The following is a 15,219-nucleotide window of genomic DNA, read 5'->3' as shown; positions in this document are numbered from 1 at the left end:
GGGTCAGCCAGAGCAGGAGGCTTCACCCCCTCATCTGCACGAGGAGTAACTGAGGTAAACATGCACCCTGAGTCGCTCTTTTACTCCCAAACAGCCTGCACACCCAGGTGATCAGGGCAGGGGTGGGGCCGGGGCTGGGGCTGCCGTCCCGCCTTCCCGCTGAGCAGAACAAAGCACGCAGGCTCCCGGTGGTGGGTGGGTGCAGGCCTCCTGCGCTCTCAGGGAGTCTGATCACGCTGGGAGGGGCTTGTGGGAACGCGGCTGCCGTTTCCCCCACTCGGCCCTCGCCAGTCCAGACCCTGCAGGAAAGCCCAGCTGGAGGCAGACAGGACAGACTCTATCCTGTACCCACACCTCCTTTCTGCTCCCACAATGAGGATGCCCGGCCCCTGTGGGAAATTCGGAATCAGAGGTGGGCCAGCACCCTGCCTGCCAAGTGCTGTTTCCTCCACTTTCCAGATCAGACCAAATCCAGAGATTTGGGGTGAGATGCCCAAGTTTCTACAGTTTGTAAGTGATGGTGGAACCCGAGCCTCTGGCCTCCTGATACATCGCTCCATTTAGTGCCAGCTCCTGTGAACTCAGACCAATTACGGAACTTCCCGGTACCTGGGCTGAGAAATAAGAGAAAGCGCGACCCAGAGCGACCCTGGGAAGTTTCTCCGGGGAGGTCTCAGGGATCCAAACCAGGTGCGCCGGGCCCTGAGGTCAGCGTTTGGAAATCACGCTTGGAGACCACGGGATGCTATTCAGAACTGTCACGGATGGTCCTGGAAGACCCAGCTGAAGTTACGAATAAAATTGTGCAAAAAGAAAAGAAAAGGCCCAACAAACATAATTACAACCTGAGCACCGCCCCGCACCAGCCCCCCAGATCTGGGGATTTGGTGTTTGCGACTCAGCTAGAACAGAGGGGCTGGGCTAGGAGGGGTCTGGGGACAACAGCGCCTTACCTCCCTCGGGCCTGGGTGATGGCTTCTGGGCCGCCTTATAACCTCATTAAATACATCAGACTGACTGAGCCCCCGGGCTGGCTGGACCTCCCCCCTTCAGAGGGGAGCCTGGGGCTCTGGCAGGAACAGAAACCTCCTGGCTATAGCTCCCTGTCTAGATCAGGACCGGCATCCAGCAGAGGTCTGGGAGGACTGCAGGGCAGGACGGAGATTAGAAGATTCTGCCTTATGATCCAAAACTGCACATCCCGTGTAGAACCTCCTCTGCTGCAGACGCCCCAGGGATCTGCTCCTGTGGAACATTTTTACTTCACCAGCAGCCAAGGCTGCAGTGTGTCCCTCTGTCTCCGCCTCACTGAAACCACCCAGGCCAACAGATTCTGCTCTAAACCGGCTTTGACTGGGTCCTGAAAGCATCCCGCCACCTCCCAGTCCTGGGCCGGACGGTCAGCTTTAGGCCAGGGGTGGACAACCAGGCGGCTTCCACGGAGGTCCTTCCAGGGACTGGGCTTGAGTTGGTGGACCTGGATTCAGACCCTGGCTCTGCCACAGGCGTGTGACACGTGCAAGTCACCTGAGCTCTCAGGAGCCTCAGTTTCCACACGTGGAAAATGGGGGAGATATTTTACAATTCGTGTAGTGAAATTCACAGGCCTGGAACCCTGTGGGTGCTTAATTTATGTTGGCTTCTCCAGCCTGTCGTCCCATTTAATGATGGACAGACAGCAATGTGCCTTTCCTCCCCCTTAATTAATTAATGTTCTTTTCCTTCCTCCCTCTCTCCCTCACTCCCTTCTTTCCCACAGCGCTGTGTCAGAGGCAGCAGGGAGAGTGTTGTCCGCGGGTGTCATCTCACGGTGGCCCGAGCTGTGAGCACCTCCTCTGTAGGGTGGTCAGGGATTCCCGGTCAGCCAGGGCACAGCCACTGCATTAGTTTCCTGCAGCTGCCATAACAAATTAGCACAGGCTTTGTGGCTTTAAAAAAAAAAAACAAAAAACAGAAATGTATTCTCCCGTAACTCTGGAGGCCGGGAGTCCAGAGTCGAGGTGTGGGAGGGGTTGGTTCCTTCTGAGCGTCTGTGGTGGAACCTGCCCGGTGCCCCTCTTACCGTCTGGTGGCTGCCGAGGTCCCTGGTGTCCCTGGGCTGGTCAGTGCTCCCTCCGGTCTCCGCCTCTGCTTCACACGGCCTCTCCGAGCATCCTTTTCTTACAAGGACCTTGCCGCTGGCTCCGCGGCCCACCCCAGTAAACCAACCATCTTGAGAAGATCCTCAACTTAATTATATCTGCAAAGACCCTTTTTCCAAACGAGGTCACGTTCGTAGCTTCCCGGGGTCAGGACTTGGACGTGTCTGTCTGGGGCTGCAGGTCAATCCGCTCCAGCTGCCTGCTGGCCGGCGCCCAGGGTTTCCTGCCTCTGGCCCGACGTCAGCCTGTCAGGCCCGCGGCCGCTTGAGGCCAACCTTGTAGGAGTTGAGGAACTCTTTCCTCGCCAGTTTTTAATCATCTTACATTTGTGGGTTTATTAACTGCAAATTAGTGGGGGTTTGTGGCTTATAGAAGAATTTATTATTCCATATAAAACTTTCTTTCCTGGCTTTTCCCGCAGAACCACTAATGACTTCCAACAGGCAGAAAACTGAGCTCCGGCTGGGTCTGCCCTGCGTCCTGGCCGGGACGGCTGTCACAGTCGTCCCCGCCAGGCGGACCCTCCCGCCGCCTCGCTCTGGGCAGGCAGGGTCACCGCGCTTATCACTGCTCCCCGCTGGCTCTGAGCGTCCTGCTTCCCCGGCCCCCGGGCCAGCTGGTGTGCCATGCGGGTGGAGGGCCCGGAACCACTGGGCAGCAGGTTCCCGGGTGGATGCCGTGGAGAGGAAACTAGGAAGTTGAGGTCTGGCCCCCAGGGCCTGTGGGCAGAAGGCACCGGCAGGAATCGAGGATCACCACCCTCCTCCTTCTGTTTCTTGAGTTCACTGGTTCCTTGAATATTACTGGGCGTCCAGTATGTGCCAGGCCCCCACTGTGGGCTCCGGGGGAACATTTATGAGCAAGAAAGACGTAGCCCTCATCACAGAGACTACGGGGCTCTAGGCCGGGAGTCCTGAGCGCCTCTTAACTTACCACTAATTCCAGCGTGTCTGCCCCCAGCACCCTAACTCCTGACCCCAGCGACCCCAAGGCTCGGCTCCTCTCCCTCTGTGTCCTCTGCGGACCCCACTCTCTTCCGTCCCGTGGATTTGCCGATGCCGCCAGCACGGAGGTCATCGCTCTTGGACTCCAGACTTACACGTCCACAGGCCTTCCTGACATGCTCACTTGGATGCTGACTGACATGCCAGCAGAGCCCCCCACGGAACCCCCCCACCGGAAGTCTCCCCAGCTCTGCGGAGGCAGCTTTGCTGGGCCTTGCGTGATGCAACGGCTCTCCTGTCACGTCCCGCATCCGAGCTCTGTCTTCAGCTCACAGTGACGGTCTGAGCGCTTGACGCCCGCCCCCGTCCCCAAGCCACCCGAGTCTGCCCCCTGGTTGTTGCCATGGTCTCATCCTTGTCACTCTGCAGTCTGCGTCCCACGCGACAGCCACAGGGACTTGAAACACAAATCCGATCCAGTTGCTATTCTGTCCAAACGCTCAGTGTCTCCCCGTCCGACTCTGGCCTTGGGTGACAAGCCCCGCTCCCTTGCCTGGCTCGGCTCCACCACAGTGCGCCCTTGCAAACGCCGGTATGTCCCGCCTCCCAACCCCTGCCCTGGCTGCCTCCTGTGTCTGGGATGTTCCTTCCACAATGATCCGCCTCCTGCAAGACTTTGCTCAGATGTCACCTCTCTAGTGAGGTCCTCCTCCACCACCATTTTGCAACTTCTTTCCAGCATTCTCCTTTTCCTGTTTAGTTTTCTCCACAATCTGATAGTCTTCGTTATTCGTTGATTGACGTCATCCGTGGTCTGTCCCCCGCTCTGTCCATTCTTGTACCTGCAGCGCCTGGCACGGCTCCTGGCACAGGGAGGGCGCTTGGCAGGTATTTGTTGAACAGACGAGTGGGCTTGTGGCCCCTGGAAAATCCATTTCTCTGAGCTTCAGCTTCTCCCTCTGAGCTGTGGGAGCGATGGACCATCTCATCCACAAGGTTCGTCCCAGCTCTGGTCACCCGTACCCAGACCTCTCGCCGAACCAGACTTAAATATCCACAGCCCAGGAGGTAGCCCAGGTGCCCCAAGCTCTCTAACTTGGAGAAATGCCCACGGGGGTGGTCCCTCATCCCTGCCTGACGCGAGGTCCCCTTCCCACAAGCCCTGTGGTCCGGACCTCGGGGCCCCGCCTTTAGGCCAGCTGCATTCTGCTGTGACCAGGAGCGCCTCAGAGCCTTCCAGTGTTCTGCATGGATGGGCCCAGCGTCCAGGTTGTCCAGGTGAGGCGGTGCTGCCCACGGGGACCCACCCACTTCTACAGGACCCGGTCCTGCTCTGAGTATCATATCATAGAGTGACAGGCTTTTCTGGGGAGGGTGGTGAGCATGTGAAATGTCTACAAACCTCGACCCAAAGAACTCGGGAGGACCGGAGGTGGAGCGTGACTTAGGTTACACACAGGTGGTCGTCGGGCAGATGGGGTGGGGGCCAAGGGGGAAGCGAAGGGGATGCTCTAGCCCAGGATGAGGACGGCAACTTCATCCTCAGGGCAGCCCGACAGCAGCTGCCGGGCAAGGCGATCGAGGCAGAGGCGGAGCCCTGGCCACCGGGATCCCAGGGATGACCCCGGGTGGGTTGGACTTTCCCTCTCACCTCCCTCCCAGTCCGGGGTTCTCCGAACCCCGGCGCCTCCTGAGGGCAGGCAGCATGTAGTCTCAGTGTCAGAACCAACAGCTGCATTAAAATCAGCCACGCTACTGCATCAGGGACATTCTGGGGTTTCTTTCTGGCAAAGAAGAGGGTGTGGGTGGAGGGAAGGAAGGAGGGCATGCCCGTCTCTCCAAAGAAACTGAGGACAATTTTACTAATTGCTGCATTAGTTAATGGGTGGCCTGGTCGGCAGGCTGTTTAGACAGTACAGCAATGCTATTAGTCATGAAGTTCTGTTGGCTCCTGGCTCACCAGGACATCTGCCCCGAGTGTGTGGAGTCAGACTTGGGGCCCGGGCTCAGCAGTTAGGACTTGCAGTGTGCTCACCGCGCTTGGCCGCCTTCCCTACCAGCCTTGGTAGGTAAAAGTGGCTCCGAGTGTCTGGGTTTTGTGTTTTGTGTGGGAGCTGGGCCCCCACATTCCTCCACATGCTTTTACCTGTGATCTGGTGATAAACACAAACATTAGCCTTGAGAATAAAAGTGTAGGTGGAAACCCAATTAATGATATTAATCTTTCCTGATGGCTGTGGAAAGTAGAGACCAACTTGTGTGTGCGCTGTCTGTTCTGGAGCCTCGTGTCCAGGAAAAGGAAGAGGGAGAGAATCGCATTGTGTGAGCACCTCCCGTGCGGGCTCTGGACCAGGTGAACAGAGTGCCTTGTGCGGTGGGCGTCCCTGAGTTACGGGTGAGGAAGCAAACAGCAAAGTTCAGTGACTGGTCCAGGGTGACGCTGCTGGTCCCAGATGACAAGACCTCTTCCGCTCACTCCAAAGCAGAAAACTCACAGAAGACCCCAGCCTCCAGCTCGGAGTCACCTGCCTTGACCTGCCTGTGAGCGTCTGGGGAAACCTGACTCCCCCTCCACTCACCCTCTCTCCCAGTCTCCCCAAAACCTTGCCCTTGGCCCTGCTACCTGGAGCCCAGCGGGACACGCTCTGCGTAGCACAGAGCCCATGTTGGCCCGGGAGCCAGCAGGACTGGCTTCAGGGCCTGGCTCTGACGGGCAGAGATCTACCACTTCTCTCCGAGCCTCAGTTTCCTGATCAATAGAAAGACGGGGCTGGACAAGATGACAGTAGACTCCTGCCAGCTCTGTGCTCCGAATACATAGCGAGGCTCCCGGGGTTCCCAGGAGTGGCTGTTTCCTCACAGTCCGATGGAAGGAGAAACCGGGGTTGCGGGTCCTGGAGCATCACGGGGCTGGGGTCGCCTTCCTAGCTACGTTTGCCGACGACGCCATCGGTCCTGGCTGGATGTGGCTGGGACGGCTGAGCAGACGACGGGGAGGATTAGCCACAGACAGCTGCGCTTCCAGAGCGAGTTCCGGCTGGAGCTGGGAACGGGTCCTCTTTAACCTCAGCCCTCCCCAGCTGCAGAGAGAACAATTCCCTCTTCCTGGGCTTCTGGCTGATTCTGGGTTATTAAATATAATAGACTCTGCAGCCACGGATGAGTTTTCCAGCTGAAGTTTAGGGCATCGTAAATCACCTGCGACGGAAGAATCAAGACTCGTGCCAGCGGAGGCCTTCCCTGCCGTCCCCAGGAGCCTGCAGGTCAGAGCCTGACCCGAGGGCCGAGACGCAGCCCCACGTGGCCAGCCGCAGGGGGCTCAGACCGTCACCCTGACAGTGGACATTGATGCACGTGGCCGGTGCCTGGGCTTGGGGAAATCCACAAAGGAATCCATTTGCTTCCTGGTGCCAACAGGCTTCCCGTCTCACGTGGGAGACAGTATGTACCCGGACCACCCCGTTCTGGACGCCAACAGCTGGGGCTACAATCCTGGTGATTCCTTTCCTAGAACCGTGGTCCCGGGATGGTCTCCCTCTGTGCCTCAGTTGATCTTCTGCAGAATGGAGGTGATAACAGTACCTGCCTCAAAGGGCTGGCGTGGGAATGAGATGAATTACGATAGTAAGTCACCTAGAACCGTGACTGTTACACAGTAATTACTATTATTATCATCATCGTTATTGTCGCCACCACCAGCGTTATTACCCGTCTCACCCTGACCGTGTTTCTGGAGAAAACACCAGGAAAGTTCTGGAAGAGTAAGTAAGTCGTTCTGACTGCAGGGACTGGGTTGGATTCAAAGGATGACTAGGGCTTTGACAGCTGAGGATGTGGGGAGAGGGCATCGGGCTGAGGGCAGAAGAGCCACAGCTAAACACAGGAGGGGGTGAGGCTCCATGCGGGTGAGACGGCAGGTGGAGCTGAAAGATCGCTCAAGGCGTCGGAGCCCAGGAAGGCACCCGAACGCTGTTCTGTGAGTCGTGAGAAGCCTTTTCTGAGTGTTCAGAAGGATGACAGCATCCGCTTTGCATTTTAGAAGCGTCTTTCTGGCAGGTGTGTAGTAGCTGAGTAGGGGCTTCAGGCTCAGGTTCAAGGCTGGGTGTGACGCCAGGTCAGTGGAATGAGATCTAAATTGCTGTCCCCAATAGACCAAAGCATGAACCATAGCTCAAACATAATAGGAGTTTATTTCTGGATCATGTAGTAGCCCCAGGAGGTGCTTTTCCTCGGCAGGTGACCCTCCTCCTTGTGGTGACGCAGGGATCCGGCTTCTTGGGGTCCTGCCATCCCCAGGGCCTCATTGTGCTGGGCATCTAGCTGGCAGAAGGGTGACGAGGCCGTGGAGGGGGCAGTCTGGCTGCTTTGTAGACCCTACTCTCGAGGCGGCAGGCGTCACTGCTGCCCGCCTTCTGAGGGGAGGACCAGTCCCGTGGCCACGCCGACGGCAGGGAGCCGGGAAGATGCCCGCACCTGGCTGCGCCCCCTGTTACAGAGGACCGCACTTCTGTGATGATGGGAAGCTTCCATCTGTGCTTCTGACACCTCGGCCACCAGCCACACATCGTGACCAAGCGGCTGAAGTGTGGCCGGTGTAGCTGAACTTTTAATTTTACTCACGTGTCAGACATTTACGTGGCCGACGGGGCTAGGGGCTGTGGCACGGGCAGCGTGGCTGCGGAGAGAGAAGAGGGTGGGTTTGGGGGGACACAGCGCTCTCCGCCTTGGCCAGTTGACGGCTGGGTGTGGTCAGGAACCTTCTTTGATTCCTGTGCTCACTTCCCGCGACTGTAACAAGGGTGAACGGGGGCAGCTCCCGGCGAGGCAGCTGCGGGACAAGAGGTCGTTTGGGTGGATGCTCGGTGCCGGAGAGGTTGTCCCCGGGGCGACCTGGAGCAGGGGCTCAGGCCGGAGAGCGCGCCGGCCCCGCCCCGGCCGCGCCTGGAGACAGTGCCCTTTGCTCGACCGAACTGCGTTGCTTGTGCTGCCCCGAAGCCCACCCCTCGCCTCCTGCAGACCATGCTCTCTGCCCTGACGTCCCTCCTGCTGCCTGCACCTGGTCCAGGGGCCGCATCCCCGTGGAGCCCTGTCTCTCAGCCGCGTGCATCTCCATCTCCACAGGCCCTGGTGTCGGGTTCGTGGGACCCGCCACATCCTGCACAGCCGCTCATTCCGCCACCCAGACGGGGTGTCTCCCATCCGTCTCTGCACCTCCCGCTCCACCCAGCGGGAGTCTCTGTGTGTTTGGGGCCAGCAACAAACCCCCGTCGCCCTGAACTGAATTCCTCGGGGGCAGAGAGGGTTGCGGGGACGTTCCTGGGCCCTTATACCAGAGGTGACATAGAGGTGACATCTACGCGGCCCGGATGAAGCAGCGCGTGGCAGTTACCCTTGAATCTGTGTAGACATCCAGTTGGAAAAAATCAGGCTACCTCTTTGGCATGTGGTTTGCAGAATTCTTTTTGACATTTGCACCATTTTTATTCTCCCACATTTTTCTACAAAAATAGCCTTTTAGTTCACATGCCTTGTACCACATGTCTTTCCCCACTGTCTGTCAGGCCGTTCCTGGTAAAATTCCTGACCAGAAACTGCCGAGGAGGGCTGGAACCACTCAATTTGGCTGCTGGACATGAGTCCAATGAAGTATGTGAGGGCTCAACTACGGTGAGGTCCCAGGGGACCTGTCCCAGGCTCTCTGGCCCCGGGCAACCCTGAGGGTACCGCTCAGGACTGTCTGGTGCCTCTTGACATCAACCTCGGCATCTTAAGGCTGTCCCCGCAAATACTCCAGATTCCTGTAAGAGCCCATTAATGTTTCTCATTAATCAACTTGTCTAGACCTTTCACTGACTCACTTACTCAGACAACAGTGTTTGTTGAGCGGCTGCTCTGTGCCAGGACCCTTGTGGGGTTTCAATTAGAAAACAGCAAAGTTTCTATTTTCAAGGAACTTTCATTCCAGTTTGGTGGGAAGAAAATAAACAGATATCTGTCAGATGTCAACATGTTCCATGAGGAAAAAGAAAGCAGGGTATCTCGTTGTTATTGCTGCATAACAATCACCTTAAAGCTTAGCGGTTTAAAACAACATTTGTGATTTCTCGTGAACCTGTGTGCTGGCCGCTCTTCTGCTGATCTGTCCCACGGGCCCGTCACAAAGCTGCCTTCCGCTGGGGCTCAGCCAGGGCGCGTGGGGCCTTGGTGCCGGCCACCCGCCCTCTCCACGCGGCCCTCGTCCTGTGGGAGGCCAGCCGGGCTCTCACACGTGGTGAGGGCCCTCCCAGAGGACGCAGAGGCTGTGAGGGCTCCTGTGACTCAGGACGGGGCGGCCCCATGTCACTTCCACCCCGTACCGCTGGGCACTGCCGAGTCTCCGGGAGCCGAGATGGCGAGGCTGCAGGGGACTCGGGCCACTTTTCCGGGCAGCTTGGTTGAGCTGTAATCGACCATACAACGTTGTATAAGTTTAAGGTGTGCGATGTGATGATTTGATTCACTTATGCTGCAAAATGATGAGACTCGGGGCCACCTCCAATCGACCACACAGGGCAAGGGAACAGCGCCCAGCGGGTCAGAGGGGGCCTCCTGAAGAGGGGTTCTTTGGGCAGAGGCCTGAGGGAAGGGAGGGAGTAGCCGTGCCGATGCCTGGAGCGTCCCAGGCGGATGAAATTGTGAGCAAAAGCTCTGGGGCCAGACCTGGCGGGCCTTTGCATTGAAGATGATGCTGCAGTATTAAGACTTCTGAGAGAAGATGCTCCCATGTTACTTGTGGGGAATCTAGTTCTCCTGGGGCAGCAGAGGAGGGTTCCTAAATGGGCTGAGCCAGGTTGAAGGGGGCTCTGGATTTGGAGACGTTGAGACGGGAGGGTGAATCATTTGCACAATCAAAGGTCAGAAGAAAAGTTCCCCTACCGCGCCTCTGCCTCCGTCCCCAGCGCGCTTGGCCCGATTCTCCAGGCACTTTCTGCTGCTCCTTGCAGAACCCCAGGAATCTGCAAACTCCTGCGGCACCTCTGGTCTCAGGAAGGTGCGTTGCAAACCCCCTGCCCTCAGCTCACCTTCCCCTCATGCGGCCTGGGGGGCCTCTCTGAGCGAGTCCAGGTGTGCACACGGGAGGGGAAGGTGTCTGATTACCTAAAGGACAGGGCAGAGCAGAGCAGGGGTTACCTGAGGTCACCAGGGGAGCCTGAGCGGAACCCGGGAGTTGTGTCTGTGTGTGTGTGTGTGTGTGTCAGGGGCCAATTACCCAGCTCGACTGTCACTGCCCCTCTGGCCCCTGGGCCAGGCGCCTGGCTCTGCCTGTGGACTGTTAGGTGTCATGACCCTGCCATGTAGAGGAATCTGTCATTTTCTCTGTGTTGACCTGTATTTACCACAAAACCTGCAAGTCACTAATTAAAGGGCCTCGCTGTGGCCCTGTCCCGGCACTGGATGGCCTCGTGAACGCTGTCAGGGCAAGGGTGGCTTTCACAGGCCGGAAAGGTGGGCTGGGGTCTTCCTGGGGGCTCCAGAGGACACTGCCCCTGAGCCGTCCCTCCCCTGCCAGGGCAGGGACCCTGTGCTCCAGCTGTTACCCACCAGGGTTCTTGGCCTGCTTTATCAATAGAAATTGATCAGAGGCCAGACAAGAACTTCAGGCCAGGCTGTACTGGGGCCCCTGCTGCAGCAGTGGGGAGCGAGAACAAACAACAGGTTCCCGTGCTGGCCCGCTCCCTGAAAGGGGGGCGAGCTTCTTCCTTTTGTGGGGTGAGGCTAGGGGTGAGTCCAGAGGTCAGGCCAGAGGGGTAGCTTAAGTGTTTTGCCCACCCCTTAGGTGGTGGTGTGCGCAGGAGGCACGCGCAGTCCCCTGCTTTTGCTCCAGGCTCTTCAGAGGTGGCAGTTGGGTTTTTTGGTCTCTTCGCATCTTTTGTCCAGAATTTGCCCCAACTGTGCACGCACACGGTTGTTTTTAGTCCCACGCAGTTTCTTTGTATTTTGTGGCTCGAGGAGAGGTGTGTCCAGGTGCCAGCACTGCAGCAAAGGGGCCCAGGTCCCAGCCTGGCTCACAGCCACCGGCTTGTAGAGGTGCCAGGATGGCACCCCCAGATCAGGCGCATCCTACGTAGGGCCGAGGCACTGGCTACTGAGTGAGACAGAAGCCAGCTTTACAGCTTTGAAAGCTGACATCCATCCTGAAGTCTCTTGGTCGGGGGGGGGGGCATCCTCTAAAAGTCCCTGTTGCTCTTACCCACCCCCCATTCCCAGTCTCCACTCCTCTTCTGGCGGGGCCTCACTCCTCTTCTGGCGGGGCCTCCCCGCCATGTGGGAGCTGGGTTCTCAGTCTCCTCCGAGGACGATCAGCTTTGCTCTTGGTCGCTTGCATGTCTCCTCCTGCCCTTGGCTGCATTGCCGTGAAGGGCACAATGCCTGGCACTGCTGTGATGAGCCTCCTTTTACAAATATCTGCACCCCCGGCTGCAGACTTTTCTGTGGGTTGAATTCCTGGAAGTGGAGTGATTCAGTGTGAACCTTCTCATTTGAAAAGATTCTGTCAAATTTTGCCTAAAAGGTTGTGCACGTTTAAATTCCCACTGAGGGTTTATTGGAACGCCGTTTCCCCATACCCTCGACAACCTGGGTTGCTATCACTTTTCAACATCATTTCCAATGTTTTCTCTCTCTCTCTCTGTCTTTCTTTCTTTCTTTGGTTGCGCCGGGTCTTAGTCGCGGCAGGCGGGCTCCTAAGTTGCGGCACGCACGTGGGATCTAGTTCCCTGACCAGGGATCGAACCCGGGCCCTCTGCATTGGGAGTGCGGAGTCTTAACCACTGGACCACCAGGGAAGTCCCTCCAATGTTTTCTGATTATACACATGATATATGTTCACTGTTTAAAAACAAGGGGGAAATGCAGAAAAGGGTGAGAGAAAATAAAAATTAGCTGTCACGCCACCACCAGAAGGTAAGACGTCCTGTCCATTTTTGCAAAAGACGAGAGCAGAGGCCACAGATAGCCAAGATAGTCACCTGAGGAAGCTTCCAGAATCCCTCGTGCCGGTGACAAGGTGTTAAAAATTGCCCCCTTCTCCCCAGGCCCCCTCCCCATCCACTGGTGTCTCCAAAGGCTTGAGATACTCTCCTCAGCCCGGGGGGCTGTTCGGAGAGAGTTGGTTCCATTATCCACCCCTAAGTGTCCCCTCAAAACAGGTCTGTGGCCGGGAAGGCCCCCGCCGAGGTCTGGGGGCAGCGATGGGAGAGGAACAGCCCAAAGTGTGTTCCGGACATTGGCCCTGGGCCTGGCAGGCTGGCAGACCCTCTCTCCAGCCAACGCAGAGCCAGCGTCAGTTTCCCGGAGCCTCTGACACGCCCTGGGGACTGCCCTCCAGCAACTGTCCTGCCTTCTTTCCAGAGACCTGAATTACAACCAGCTGCGCGAGTTCCCCGTGGCCATCCGGACGCTGGGCCGCCTGCAGGAACTGTAAGCTCCTCTGTGGGGTTTGGGGTGTCCTCTGTGCCCAAGGGCCCCCCACACCCTCATCTCCCAAGGTCCCGACCTCCCAGGTCAGCAGTCACAGGCCTCGCTGCTGGGCTCCAAGCATCTCTGGGGCTGAGTCATCCGCGGAGCTGGGCCCTTCCAGCCTGGGGAGAGCAAGGCCCAGCCCCGCCTGTTAGGCTTGCCTGGCACCCCCCTGTCCTGGCTGGGTGTGTCCAGAGATGTAAGGGGACAAGAGCGGGGGGCTGGTCTGTGCCTTGGGGTCCCTCCTCAGTCCCCTGTCCCAGTGGGGCAGCGAGGAACTGGTTCTGCCCCACCCCCCGACGGCCACTGCTCGTTTTATTCTAAAATGCATTTGCTCCTGCTAAATGCAAACCAGGGGTGAGACAGACACCAGCCGTCCCCTAGGGCCGCAGGCCTGTCGAGGATGCAGAGTACAGGGGCAGGACAGAGCAGCTCAGGGTCGGCATATAACTCCGACCCTAAATCACATAATCTTAGCTAAAACGGTCTGGGTGTCCACAGAGCACAGAAAGAGCACCGTGGGCTAACATGTCAGATCAGCCTTAAAGGATGAATGGGGTTTAGGCGACAATGGGGGAGGAAGAACAGTGGAGATGAAGAGCCGATGGGACAGTGAGAAGGCAGAGGGACGCTGAGCCAGTGGGAAGACAGCCTTCGCGGAGGAGGGGCCACCGTGTAGCAGGACGGGATCTGCGTGGTGCTGAGTGGGACCAGTTAAGGCAGCGGAAGTTTATGACCAGAGCCCAAACCTCCAGGCAGCACTGAATCTGTTCTCACTGCCACCGGGACCTTTAGCACCAACCCCATACCACCCCCTCACCTGGTCCAGACGGCTGACAGTGTGAACGCCAGGGGAGCAGGAGAGGAGCTGGAGCAGCTGCAGGGGAGGGTCCGTGAGAAACGGCTGCAAGCCCTCCACTGCCAATGAATCACCAAGGCCTGCCTTTCCCCTGGAGCGGGGAAAGGCAGGGAGACGATTCGCTCGGTCTGTAGGGCGTGGAGGGAGCAGGGTGTGCAAAGGCCTGGGGGCAGGAAGTGTAAGCTGGGGGAGAGAGCAGAGCCCTGGGGCAGCAGGAGCAGGAAGGCACACGTGTGGGGTGTGTCTGTCCACGTCTATTGGGAGAAGCAGCTTGAGGACGGGCTCTGTCTCGTAAACTTCTGAATCCCTCGGAGCTGGGCTCAGCACCGGCCGCGAAGGGGGTGATCAGACACATGTGACGAGTGAATTCACGCAGGAACATTGAACGAACAAAGCAGGCTGGGTGGGCGTTGGCTGGAGGTGAATTTCGTGAATGAGCGTGGAAGTGATGAGGGGAGGGAGGAGGGGTCCCAGAGGCCAGGAAGACACAGAGAAACCAGGGGTCTCTGGTGAAAAAAGGACGATAGAGGGGGCTGCTCAGCGTGGATTGTGCTTTTCAGTCCAACATTTACTTTGAACTGTTCTCCCCGATAACCAGATGCACTGTTCCCGGCTTCCAGAGCCTGGACGCCCGGTGGGGGCCTCGCCCCCCTTTTCTCCTCCACGGGCACGGGCGTCCCCCCTGCGCGCACCCCCCCCCCCCGCCCTGGGGCTCGGCTCCTCAGTTCAGGGCCTTGAGGCCAAGCCTGGCTCCATCTGGGGACCACTTCTCCTCCGGGGCCCCTGTTTTTCCACTTCCTCCTCCCATGCACCCTCAGCTCCCTCCTGGGAACCTCCAGGGTTCTGCCCTCCTTGGGGTCTGGGCCCAGCCTGTTCCCCTGAGTGGCTCTCACAGTTCCCTCCGCCCAGGCTCACCCTCTCTCCTTTCCACGGGTCGTTGAGCAAAGAGGGAAAGTCACAGGCAGATGTGGAACCGGGGTCCCCAGCTGATGTCCCTTTGGGCCCACGGCCTTCCTGCCTGGCTGTCGGAGAGCGTCCTGGGGTCCCCTGTCCCCGTCCACACGCTCTCCGCATCCTCCTGACGCCCGTGTCATCCCCCAGGGGTTTCCATAACAACAACATCAAGGCCATCCCCGAGAAGGCCTTCCTGGGGAACCCTCTGCTGCAGACGATGTGAGTCCTTGCTCCTGACGCATGTTGGGGGAGGACGGGGTTGGCAGGCGGAACTGGAGAGGGGCTCCCTGCGTGCTGGTCTCCACGGAGAGGGGAGAGCAGACACCTGCCTCGGTCCAGCTGGGAGGGCGAATGAAGGGCTTCGGCGTCTTTCCTGCAGACACTTCTATGACAACCCGATCCAGTTCGTGGGGAGGTCGGCGTTCCGGTACCTGCCCAGGCTGCACACCCTGTGAGTTGGTGCCTCCCCCTGCCCTCTGGCACCACCCCCTGCCCGCCAATCCTGCCAAGTCAGGGTCCTGCTCACATAGCTGAAGGAGCAACAACCTGACAAGGTCTGGTTCTCCGGGGCCCCCGGAGCCACACCCTGTGACTCTTGGACACCCAAAGGCATCCTCATCTCTCCCGCTCTTTCAATTCCCATCCCAAGTGCAACGTCTTCAGAAAACCTCCTGCAGGTGACGCTCCACACGCAGCAGCACAGGGACGCCCCTGAGTCTTTTGGGGTGCAAGCTCCACCTTCCTGTGCACCCCACTCTCACCCCTGAGGCTGGTGCCATCTGTATGTTTCATCGCTGGACCCCAGGCTCTCCTGCTCAGGCCC

At 58.3% G+C, this 15,219-nt stretch overlaps 1 protein-coding gene across 1 annotated transcript in view; it reads left to right on the top strand.

Annotated features, from left to right (window-relative positions):
* The window catches only part of LGR6 (leucine rich repeat containing G protein-coupled receptor 6), a 96,701-nt gene that overhangs the window by 67,630 nt on the left and 13,852 nt on the right, over positions 1–15,219 (top strand). Inside the window, exons 7-9 of the mRNA XM_061185231.1 lie at positions 12,476–12,544; positions 14,544–14,615; positions 14,776–14,847. Of these exons, the coding sequence (XP_061041214.1) occupies positions 12,476–12,544; positions 14,544–14,615; positions 14,776–14,847 (213 nt within the window). The remainder of the gene's footprint in view (positions 1–12,475; positions 12,545–14,543; positions 14,616–14,775; positions 14,848–15,219) is intronic.

The sequence above is a fragment of the Eubalaena glacialis genome, chromosome 3, assembly GCF_028564815.1.
Source record: "Eubalaena glacialis isolate mEubGla1 chromosome 3, mEubGla1.1.hap2.+ XY, whole genome shotgun sequence".
In the NCBI taxonomy this organism is placed as follows: Eukaryota; Metazoa; Chordata; class Mammalia; order Artiodactyla; family Balaenidae; genus Eubalaena; species Eubalaena glacialis.
This window is presented reverse-complemented; position numbering and strand designations above follow the sequence as displayed.